General features: G+C 43.6%; 1 protein-coding gene across 1 annotated transcript in view; it reads right to left on the reverse strand.

Annotated features, from left to right (window-relative positions):
* ACOT12 (acyl-CoA thioesterase 12) overlaps positions 1-12,167 on the reverse strand; it is a 46,519-nt gene that overhangs the window by 19,608 nt on the left and 14,744 nt on the right. The window contains exons 6-7 of the mRNA XM_075067045.1: positions 5,553-5,709; positions 2,212-2,331 (exon numbers count right to left, since the gene is read on the reverse strand). Of these exons, the coding sequence (XP_074923146.1) occupies positions 2,212-2,331; positions 5,553-5,709 (277 nt within the window). The remainder of the gene's footprint in view (positions 1-2,211; positions 2,332-5,552; positions 5,710-12,167) is intronic.

The following is a 12,167-nucleotide window of genomic DNA, read 5'->3' on the forward strand; positions in this document are numbered from 1 at the left end:
GCTCAGCGGTCTTGCATTCCGCTATGTCTCTCTCCGACCCCACCGCCTAGGTAAGGCTTGGGAATCACCTAACTGGAATGGATATGAGCAAGCACTCGAAGAAGAAAAGACGGTTACTCACCTTTGTAACTGTTGTTCTTCGAGATGTGTTGCTCATATCCATTCCACACCCGCCCTCCTTCCCCGCTGTCGGAATAGCCGGCAAGAAGGAACTGAGGAGCGGACGGGCAGGCAGGGGTATATATTAGGCACCATACCGGTGCCACTCCAGGGGGCGACCTGCCAGCCCACCGAGTGTTGCTAGGGTAAAAGTTTCTCCAACGAACGTGCACGTGGCGCGCACACACCTAACTGGAATGGATATGAGCAAGCACTCGAAGAAGAACTGTCACTTCCCTGGTGTCATTTACTTATGCCTAACTGCAAGGAATCATTCCAGTAGCTGGGGATCCCCCTGGCAAAGGGGTATTGCAACCACACACACTCTTTGCTAGGTTTCAGAAAGGGGATTGTGGTGTAGGAGCCTCTATAGTAGCCTTAAGTCACTGGAGGTTTCCCTCACCATGGGGGGATCCTCAGAAGGTAGGATCAACTGTGTTTAAGTCTGCTTTATGCCACAGGATGGGTACAAAGCAGACTTACTGAATTCAAGCATCAGGCCCTTTCATTGTGCTAAATAACGCTCATTAACACTTATATTCTGCCCAACTTAGAACCAGTTGCAATTGGTGTAAAGACTTCTATGGCAGCTGTACCCATTTCTTCCAGACAGCATTTGGCTGCGTTTAATACCAGATGTCCTCACTTTCCCCTTCTTCATCCCTCTTCCAAAACAAGAGCTTTGCAACCAGGAAGCAGCTGCTAGGGCCTGGACTCTGCAATAAGCTCCACACAAACAGAGCCCTGTATCCACATGGAGTACACTCCAGGATCAGGGTCCAAATGACTACAATGTCCAGTGATGAGCTGCCAAAATCTTAACAACCAGTTCCCTACCAGGTCTTTGGTGGCACTTCGGCGGCAGGTCCTTCAGTGCTGCGAGTGAAGGATCCGCCACCAAAGTGCCGCCGAAGACTCGGAGCACCGCCCGATGAGTACAAGCCCCACATGTGTTTTACATATTTTTTTTTTTAGTCATCCCTGCCGGGGCCCTGTTGAAACTGTTCGAACCAGGCCCCGCAATTCCTAAAGCCGGCCCTACTCATCGTGGGTGCAAAATTGCATTGGGGGCCAGGTAGGGAAGACTGTGCTTCCCAAAACAGCCTGTCCCCCTCATCTGACCCCCATCATGTCCTGCCCCCGACTGCCCCCCTCAGAACCCGCAAGGGCCGCAAGCAACCCATCAACCTTCCACCCTCTCCTTGTCCCCTGACCACCCCCTCCTGAGACACCCCACCCTAACTGTCCCCCAGGATCCCTCCCCACCCCCTACCCAACTCGTCCTGCTCCCTGTCCCTTGACTCCCCCGACCCCATCCACCACCACCCCAACAGACCCCTGGAACTCTCATGCCTACCCGAACCCCCCTGTTCCCCATTCCCTGACTGCCCCCCAGAAGCTCCGCCCCCTCCAACTGCTCCCTGCCCAGCCCCTGCCTCATCCAACCCCTCCTCCCAGCCCTGGCCCAGCCCCCTTACCATGCTGCTCAGGTCAGCATGTAAGGATGCCATGCGGCCCACTGGAGCTCGCAGCCCCCCTTACCTTGCCGCTCAAAGCGACAGGAGCTGCCCAGAACACTGGCGCTGGCAGCTCGGCAAGCTGCAGTTCTGAGGGGGGGAACAGGGGAGGGGCTGGGAGACGCTCCACAGCTGGGAGCTCAGGCGGGCCCCTTTAACAGCCCACCCGCCCCTTTGATAGCCGGTTCTACACCGACTTCTAAATGTAACAACTGGTTCTTGCAAACCAGTGGGAACCGGCTCCAGCTCACCACTGGAGACTTGGAGTTCATTGGGTTGCTTAGCATTACACTTGTAATTTAGGTTTGCAGAACTGGGCTATCAATCACTAGAGGGTACGGGAGATCTTTTCGATATGAATAAACAATAAACCAAGCTTCAAACTATCTTTGAAATGAGAAAAGCAGAGCTATTTTGAAAATATTTCTTCATTAAAAACCTGATAAGGAAAACCCCAATGAGGGCTTGAGTCTGAAATATTCAGGAGGGCTTGTACTATTGAAGGGCAGTGAGACAAGTACATAGATAGTGTTACCTTTTCTGAAATGTGTTGTTAACTATTGCTTTGAAGACAAGACGATCACCAACAGTGGAGGGTCCCCGGAATTTAAACATATCAACTGATTTCAAGGTGGGATATGAATGACAGAGACGGCTGAATGAGAAAGCAGGAGAGAAACAAAACAGAGTATATAGTGTTGTAATTCTGTTTTCTGTATTGGTACAGCCCAGGATTATTTGGCATACTTAAAGTAATGAGGTTGGCACAAATTAGAAGTTCACAATGCAAGCCTAATTTAATCCCTCGACTTCTCATAAATGACAGCACGTTCAGCTATAAAACAGCATGGAATTTGGGTCTCAAAATATAATACCACTTCTATTGTGCTGCTTCATTTGTAATGCACTGTACAAACATTTAACTAATTAAGCCTACTTGTTATAAACCTCATATTGGGCCAGATTATGAACCCCTTACTCTCATTCATTCAGTACTACCTTACTTCTTAAAGAGCCCCATCACTTCAACAGGACTACTTTTGGAGTAAGATATTGTTTAGTGTGAGTAAAGAGTTCACAGTCTGGTCCTATTCAAGTTAATGAAACTTCTTCAGTGCCAAAGACAATGTACCTGTGTAAGAACTTCAGTCCATACATCCTTTTTACCTCTGATGGTTTCTTCACATTTATCAGAAAACAATATAGTTTTGTGCAGTATATGATTATGTGAAACATAAATTAAAAATTCATCCAGCTACAGCCTGCATTAATTTGTAATGATACTAAGGAAATATGTCTTTTGTCTAAAAGTTGTATGCAACTACTGAAGTTGAGTCTTAGAACTGAGTTTCTAAACATGCAAAAAGCCAGTTAGATGTACAACTGGCCATTTGCCCATGCAGAAATCCAAAGCTGAATGCCTAATTTTTAAAAATCAAGGCTGAAGGGTATATTCATTTAATATAACCTCTATTATTTTTTTTTACCTCATCCTTCCATTCTCCATACCTTTCTGTTGTTTATTACACTCACTAGTCTCTCTTTTCTCAGTTAAGGCCCTGATCCTGAAAACACTTGATCACATGCATTGCTTTGCTCACCTGAGTTGTCCCATTGTAGCTTTGGAGCCGCACTGGATTACTTAGAATTGCACTTGTGATTAAGTAGTTGCAGGATTGTGATTTTCAAGTTTGTAAATTCCTGTAGGGGGGCTTTTCTATCGTTCTTCACAGCCCTAAACCACACTGGAGCCTCTAGGTGCTGATGCGGATAATTAATAACAACAATTCAATTTATTTCCTGACTCTAAAGGGTCACATTCTGCCCTCATGAATGTGCAGGCAATGCCTGTCGAATTCAGTGAGAAAAGCATACATGGTATTAGTACAGAATTTCATCTTACACATTTTTAGCCTAGAAATGACACAGTTTTGTAGTAGTCACAGCTCTTAATTCAATTGCACTCTTTGTAAACTAATGTACCAGTATTGTTAAATGCACACAATTATCTGTTGCTAATTAATTGAATAGAACATCTTTATAATAGACTAATATATTAAATGACTCTGTAATTTCATTAAACATAATTTGCTCTTCCTATTTAAAATGCTAAATGGGTATCTCATTTACAACACTCACAGTAAAGATACAACATTACCAAGGGGACGAAAGGATGTGATTTTTTAAAGGGGGATTTTTTCCTAAATATTAAGATCTATTTTCCAAGAAAACAAAGCACCGAATACTTCTATTGGTCATAAAATATCAGAAAGGACGGCCCTGGTTCAAATGGATTTTCAATTACTGCAGTACTGTCTTTAAGCTGCTCAATTACTTTCACAACTTTTAGAAAGGTGACATAACCTTTTGAAAAACCTTTCTATGGGTGTTTTAAATTTATTCTTCAAGTATTGCTTTTTCCCCCTCCCCTCCACACCCCCCGCTTTCCCCATCTCAGCCTGTGGCCATAGCAACTCTAACTGGTACCTACAAAGGTCAGAGTTAATTGTTGCCTTACAAAAGGTTTGTAGCGAGGGCAGCTATTTCTCAAGCATAAAACACAAGCTCTGTTTCCATCCAGTATTGTCTCTGCCATGAGCTACTACTTCTAAAAGTTTCAATCTGATAAATTATGTTCAATATTCATATTTCCAGATAAACTATTTTAACTTTCAGGTTAGTTGTGTATTGACATAGCCAAGGGAAGCAGAGCCTGATATTTTGGACCAGGTCTTGGGTACACTGGCATAAATGAGGAGTAATGAAGTCAATGGAGTTACATACTGATGTAAAATCAGTGTGTTTTCTAATTTTAATAAAATGAGTTGTTTATCTAAGAACTATAGAGAATTTCTTATTAGTGCAACTAACTGGCTACAAATCAAAATTAGATGAATAAGGAAAAGGAATGGCATTTAATTATTAAAGTAAAAAACAAACACATTGCTAGCATCCCTGCAATGAAGTAGGTCAGGTGGTGTGTGAGGGGAATTCTGATAGAAATTCAGGTCTCACATACAGAGAAGCTTTGTTTGTGTGGGAGACCAATGTCAAGACTGAGGTGATAGAACCCTCCAACCTAAAGGCAGAAGGCAGAGCAGCTGCTCAGTTGGGCCATAGCCACTAATGAACCTACAGGGTGTAGCAATAAAGCTTTGCACTTTTCACCTGTAGATCTCAAAGCACTTCACAAAGGATGCTGGGGAAGCATTATTGCTCTCATTTTACAGATGTGGGAACTGAGAGACGGAGAAGTTAAGTGACCTATCCAAGATAATATAGTGAATCAATGGCTAGAAGAGAACTCCCATGCCAGTGCCCATCCACACTTCCTGGTAGTGGCTCTCATATTGTTCAGACCCACCGGCCACACTCGAGTTCATCTCTACTATGCATAGGGAGCTGCAGACTGTCCTTCAGCAGCCGCTCTGTTTTATGATTTCATTGATGCTGGGCCAGAGGATTTTACCATATACCGAAAGATATTCTTGTGGTCAAGGCTCTGCACGAGCCATCAGGATCTGGGTTCTATTTCTAGCTCTGCTATTGACTTGCTTTGAAGCCTCAAGCAAATCATATAATCTCTCTGTCCCTCAGTTCGCCATCTGTAAAGAGGAGATAACAATATTTCTCAGCAGTGTTTCAAGCACTCAGATGTTCTGGAAATATGTGCCATAGAAAAGCCTATATATAAACATGTAGATATCCCCTGCACCTCAACAGCGAGAGAGCACAATACAATTTATTTTCACTTCTCATTTGTAACTAACCTCTGTGATGACCTTAACATTAAAATGGTGGATATGGAGTACTTTTGATTTTCCACACAGCATGTCTTTTCAGAATCATATAGGAAGCCATCAAATAGAAAAGTACCTTGCTGAAATAGTAGCTACTGTCTCCATCCATGCCATAATCTGGCCACCAAACGTATTTCCATGATGGTTTGCATGAGGAGGTAGGACAAGTTCAATGCTCTGCACATGGGTTAGATCAGTTGAAATAGTATCTTCCTCTGTATCACTTACATTATCTGAAACATGGTAACAATACATTAATGGGAAAATTAAGTGAGTAGAGTTATTAGCTGTCCCAAGAGAGGAATATACCCTTTTCCCATCACTGTGGGGATCTATCGGCTTTTGGTACAATTGAAAAAAATGTCTGTAGGGAGAAAGAAACCCACATCAAGGAGTGCCTGAAGCCAAAAGGCTGCTGATTCTTCCAATAATAGCAACAGCCTGACGCTCTGACAAGGTGCAAGGGCACCATAGCCTCTTGTCTGCCAAGGAAGCAGAATGGAGAGAAACAGAACACCCTGGTGACAGATCAAATTCTGTTTGGAGGGATGAGAAGACAGCCTTCATACAAAACCTATGTTAAAAGCACACGTTCAGGGAATCAGACAGCTATGCAGCTCTTCGAATTGAAAATGTCGGCAACCTATGTATGCCAGTAAATTTTCATTATTACTCTTGCTTGCTCTATTTAATCTGCAATGTGTTTTATAAGTAAGTAAAGTTTATTATATACTTTTGCTATAAATGTCTTGCAGTACTAAAAATCGCTATACATGCAGATTTAAGGTTGTAGAAAATTACTGTATCGTGTTATACTCTATTACTTGCAAAATAGTGTGTTCATTAAATACTGTATTATAGTGAATAGCCATGCACTGGGGGCAGAGTTAGGGTTGTGTGCACAACATTAACTTTCCCAATCCATCTTTCAAATGTTTAACCATACAACCTTAGCATTCGCTTATTGAAACTATTTCAATGGACTTACACGTGTATTTTCACCATAAGTATGTAAACATACCCATAAATATTCATATTATACAAGCTCTAATTAAGAATCTAGAGCTAAACTGAACTCTTGTGTAACTCAGTGAAGGTACATCAGGGATGAATTTGGCCTCCAGCATCTTGGGTGTTATGACTTAAAAGTCGCAGTCTTTTAGGGCTCAAGTCAGCAAGGTACTCAAGCATATGCATAACTTTAAGGATGTGAGTTGTCTTACTGAAGTCACTGCTTAAAGTTACATGTGTGCTAAGTACTTTGCTGAATCAGGGCCTTGACTGTGAGGTGTTCTGAATTTAAAAAAAGAGTCTTTATATTTTCAGTTACGTCTTGATATAATAGTTTCAAGTATCAGATGTGTCAGTCATTTCAAGCATGCACCAACACCTGCACCACAGGATTTCATAAGACACGAATTATGTCTTTGGCTTCTGCCCTAGTAAACTGTGGTTTACGATCATCAAATAGCTATTTGGATATCTGATTACCTTGCACTTTGGACCTCCTTAAGGAGTTGTATAACTTGCATTCACAAGACAAACTTCATTTTCTTGCTTGATGTATTTTGTATGTATTTGAAAGCTAACAATCTTCATATATACTAATCTCATTTTTGATCCTATTTTACTTTCTATATGTCATTGTTGATGTTGAACTGGTGTATCTAGACAATTTCCCTAATGCAGCTAGGGCCATGGAAACTGAATGTTACCACTCTCTGATTGCTCTTTGGGGGTCTTAGTTTTCTACCAGAAAGGTATCACCATGACAATATAAAGTGTCCATCCTGACTCTTCACAGCTCAATTAAATTGTGAAGGCAGGTATTATATTTATAATAGATAGTGTTTTTCTCTGTAGATAATTTATTTGTGACTGAAGTTCATAAACAGAGATGTTTACTTCATACTGTAAATACTAGAAAGTTTCTTAAACATCTGTGAATAATTTCAGGTTTTTGAAAGGGAATACAGTGACTTCGATTCATGTAATTTCAGGACAGAGATAAGTCTGGGAAATAAAGGCAAATCTAGATGAAGAAAGAAACCAGTTAGGCTTCAGTTTTTCCTTTTGGTCACATCATCGCTCTGCACTTTTCCTGCCAGGATTTAGATTATCACTCTGAAGAATTTTTCTTCTGTTTCTTGAGAGCAATCTCCTCACATGCACATAGTTCCTGTTGATTTCTTGGAAAGCTATAGGCATCAAGCCAAATGGATTTCTCCTCCTATGTGTCTCTTAATTGGTGCTATTGGACTTTATTTCTGCACTGCAAAATTCAGCTTGAAGTATGAATGAATTCTATAAAACCCTTAAAAAAACCCCAACCCTAAACCTGTCAAGTAAGAGTACATCTACACAAGGGGTTTAAGTCAAAGTGCTTTTATGAGCCTCAGGTAACTCGCTGTATTCAAGTCATCCCAACAGTGTGCACACAGAATGCCTGTTCTGTTTTCAATCTGCATTGTGAACACATGGCGGCAGCTTTCTGCGAACTGAGGGCATAGCATTCTCTGGGGATAGCCCATGGTCCATTGCTTTGCTGCTGAGCATTGTACGTCCTGGGATTGTTTCCACTGTGAATTGTGGGAAGCCATGTTTGTTCACATTTTTTTAAATCCCATATTTTCGCTATCTCTGCCCCATTGTCTCGCACTGTTTATAGTTGCTGTCAGCCAGCATAGACACACCAATGCTGCGAGCTGCTGTGGTGGCAGGCATGAATATGCACAGGATGCTTGGGCTGTATTATGGCACTCAGAACCAGATGAATTCTGCATTGGACTTAGAATAATAGAAGCATAGACTATCAGGGTTGGGGGGGACCTCAGGAGGTCATTTAGTCCAACCCCCTGCTCAAAGCAGGACCAATCCCCAACTAAATCATCCCAGTCGGGGCTTTGTCAAGCCTGACCTTAAAAACCTCTAAGGAAGGAGATTCTATCACCTCCCTAGGTAACCCATTCCAGTGCTTCATCACCCTCCTAGTGAAAAAGTTTTTCCTAATATCCAGCCTAAACTTCCCCCAGTGCAACTTGAGACCATTACTCCTTGTTCTGTCATCTGGTACCACTGAGAACAGTCTAGATCCATCCTCTTTGGAACCCCTTTCAAGAAGTTGAAAGCAACTATCAAATCCCCCCCTCATTCTTCTCTTCTGCAGACTAAACAATCCCAGTTCCCTCAGCCTTTCCTCATAAGTCATATGCTCCAGCCCCCTAATCATTTTTGTTACCCTCCGCTGGCCTCTTTCCAATTTTTCCAAATCCTTCTGGTAGTGTGGGGCCCAAAACTGGACACAGTACTCCAGATGAGGCCTCACCAATGTCAAATAGAGGGGAATGATCACGTCCTTTGATCTGCTGGCAATACACCTACTTATGCAGCCCAAAATGCTGTTAGCCTTCTTGGCAACAAGGGCACACTGTCGACTCATATCCAGCTTCTCGTCCACTGTAACCCCTAGGTCCTTTTCTGCAAAACTGCTGCCTAGCCATTCGGCCCCTAGGCTGTAGCAGTGCATGGGATTCTTCCGTCCTAAGTGCAGGACTCTGCACTTGTCCTTGTTGAACCTCATCAGGTTTTTTTTGGTCCAATCCTCTAATTTGTCTAGGTCCCTCTGTATCCTATCCTTACCATCCAGCGTATCTACCACTCCTCCCAGTTTAGTGTCATCTGCAAACTTGCTGAGGCTGCAGTCCGCACCATCCTCTAGATCATTAATGAAGATATTGAACAAAACTGGCCCCAGGACTGACCCTTGGGACACTCTGCTTGATACCGGCTGCCAGCTAGACATGGAGCCATTGCTCACTACCCATTGAGCCTGATGATCTAGCCAGCTTTCTATCCACCTCTCACTACCAAGTGGATGATGTGGAAGCAATAGAATATTCTACAGCAGCAGTAGGATAATCTACAGTGGTGGCAGCAGGATGAGGCAGAAGAATAGGATGATGCGAAGCTGTTGAAACAAGAGGACTAGTTTCTGGATCACCAACAAGCATTCAGTACTATTTGGGACCCAGGAAACCAGTGTAGATTGATGGGAGAAGATCATTCGGCAGAGCTGAGATGACCAGCACTAGCAAGAGAACTTCAGGATGGGGAAGGCCCAAGACATTACTGATGGCTTTGCACATCTGACATTCCCAAGCAATATGGGGAAACTGATGGAACCCATGTGCCTATCATTTGTCTCCCCCACCAGGGCGCAGAATTCATAACAGAAAGGGGTATTGGAGCACCATACAGAATGGTGGTCCAGTGATGGTGCTGTTTATGGAATAGGTTGGAAGCAACAGGTTAAAAATGTTCCAACCATAATATCTGCGTGTTGTGTTCTGCACAATATTGCTGAGCGCAAGGGGAAAGCCTTAATATTGGGTGGGAGAAGCCAAGGGGTGGAGATTTGCTCAGAGGTTTGAACAGCCAGCAAGGTGTCCCACAGAAAACATAAATACCAAGAGGAATGTTGCTAGTGATGCCTACTGTTTGTATTCTGAGTCAGAGGCCTGCACATATGGTGGGGTGGAGTGGACTGGGATGCAGCCACACTTTCCCTGGCCACTGCAACACCGTCCTTGCCACTGCCATGATCTTCTGGAAGAGATGCATTTCTTTCTCCTACTGGGTCCTCATGTACAGCCTCTACCTCCTAGCCAGCCTGGTTTTCCCCTGTGATTCTGCCATTCTGACATCCACGTCTTCCTTTTTCTCTCTTTCAGCTTAGCCAGTCTGTCAGCGTACACAGAGGCCCTGTCCTTGATGGTCTGGCAGTTGCAGGTGCTGTGATTGTGAGAGTAGGGGGAAAAAACACTTGTTTATTGTTTGTGTCACAGACAAGTCATGACAGCTTTTTCAGTAGGTATATGTGACTTTATCTCCCACTGAGACCCTTCCCATTTTGGAGAGAACCTCAGAGATGGTAAGTGATGTGAATGTATGGAAGGTAAGATAGCTGCTTACATGCTGCTTGCCAGAAGCTGGAAATGAGCGACAGGGCATGGATGATTACCTGTTCTGTTCATTCCCTCTGGGGCACTTGGCACTGGCCACTGTCGGAAGACAGGATACTGGGCTAGACAGACCTTTCATCTGACCCAGTAGGGCCATTCTTACATTCTTATGAAGGTGCTGAATGCATTTGGATTTCAGTCTACTGTGTCTGCTTCCATGCTGTTAGGGATGGGATGAGTGGTTTGTTCCAGGTTTGGTTTTGCAGTTTTGTTTGGATGCACCTCTACGGGAGTAGAGGTTTAAAGGGAGGTTCTTGGAGGGGGGGATCTGGATAGTAATTCCTTCTGTATGACCATTAGGCTGTCCTGACTCTTGATCACTGAGGCAGGTGACTAGGAGGTAGAGATTGGTCTTATACAAAAAGGCAGAGGGCAGATCAGAGAAATACTCTGTGAAGTTATTCACCAGGATGGTCACCTCAGAAGTGCTGCAAGAATGAAGGGCCTTGAAAACTATACTGGGGAGGGATGTATGAAACAAAATCGAGCTATTTCTCAGTGTTAAGTTCAGCTATGTCTCCGCTGCAGACATGGAGAAAGTCTAGAGAAAAACAGATAGAATCCTGCAATGACTGTCTACTAGAATTCATGTTACAGAGCATTTGAACCTCAGTGAAGAATAGTATTTTTTGTGCCTTCACCAGGCATGCAATGTGCGTTTATACTTCATGAAAACTACAAAAACTAACCAAATTTCTTTTCTTGTAAACCCTGTTTCAATAAACTGTTGAATTTTGCACAAATGAATGCTTTCAGTGTTTGAATCTGCTGCTGGAGGGGAGCAGAGAGGCACAGGGTACATTCTGTGATTGCACCGTGCTGGTGGGTGCCATTGTGAAACAGAACAGAGAGACTGGGAGGAAGGCAGGGTCTCTTAGCTCACATCAGCCAACAATAATAATAAATAATACATTGTAAAGATAGCTGTTTACATGCTGAAGTTCCCTCCAGGGAATCTGACTCTTCAGTCCCAGCCCGGGTTTCTGGATGGGTCTTGGGCTCAGCCAATGGAAGGGTCCATTATAGCAAGGCAGGACTGGGGCTCACTTTCCAGCTGCTCATCATCAGGCTCCCGAGGCACAAAAAGATCCTGGCTCTCAGGGGGCATCCTCCTGCTCAGCCTCCAGTGGGTCAAGCCAGTCATCCTTGGTTGGGGGGAAGAGCATGGGCAGCATCTTGGACGGGTTGTACTATAACTGTATGGAATTATGTCCAGTTCATCAAAAAATGGTCAGGTCACATGTCTTCTAACAGATTGTCTCCTCTTATCCCTCATTCCAATGCACTTTTTTCTGAGCTCCTTGTTCTTTATCCAGCACTGGTCAGCGTCCTAGTCATGACCCCTTTAGGACATCTGCTTTGAAATGTCCACACAAAGGTCCTAACTCCTGTGGCACACCACAGGAGCTTCCTGCGCTGACACTAATTCTAACTAATTCAATTTGAAGTATGGCTAGTCCACTTTGCAAGAGTTCCCAATACGTGGAGTTAATTCACAGTAATGGTTTGCATCGTCTGTATGCAAGGTTTCCAAACCAGATTAACTCAATTTGATCCAGTTTTAAAATCCCCATGTAGGCAAAGCCTAAGTGAAGAGTAAATGTGAAATAAGGATCAACTCACATTTTGGCCCTGATCCTGCAACCTTACACCTGGAATCCCTGCAGGGC

The sequence above is a fragment of the Chelonoidis abingdonii genome, chromosome 6 (genome assembly GCF_003597395.2).
Source record: "Chelonoidis abingdonii isolate Lonesome George chromosome 6, CheloAbing_2.0, whole genome shotgun sequence".
NCBI lineage: Eukaryota > Metazoa > Chordata > Testudines > Testudinidae > Chelonoidis > Chelonoidis abingdonii.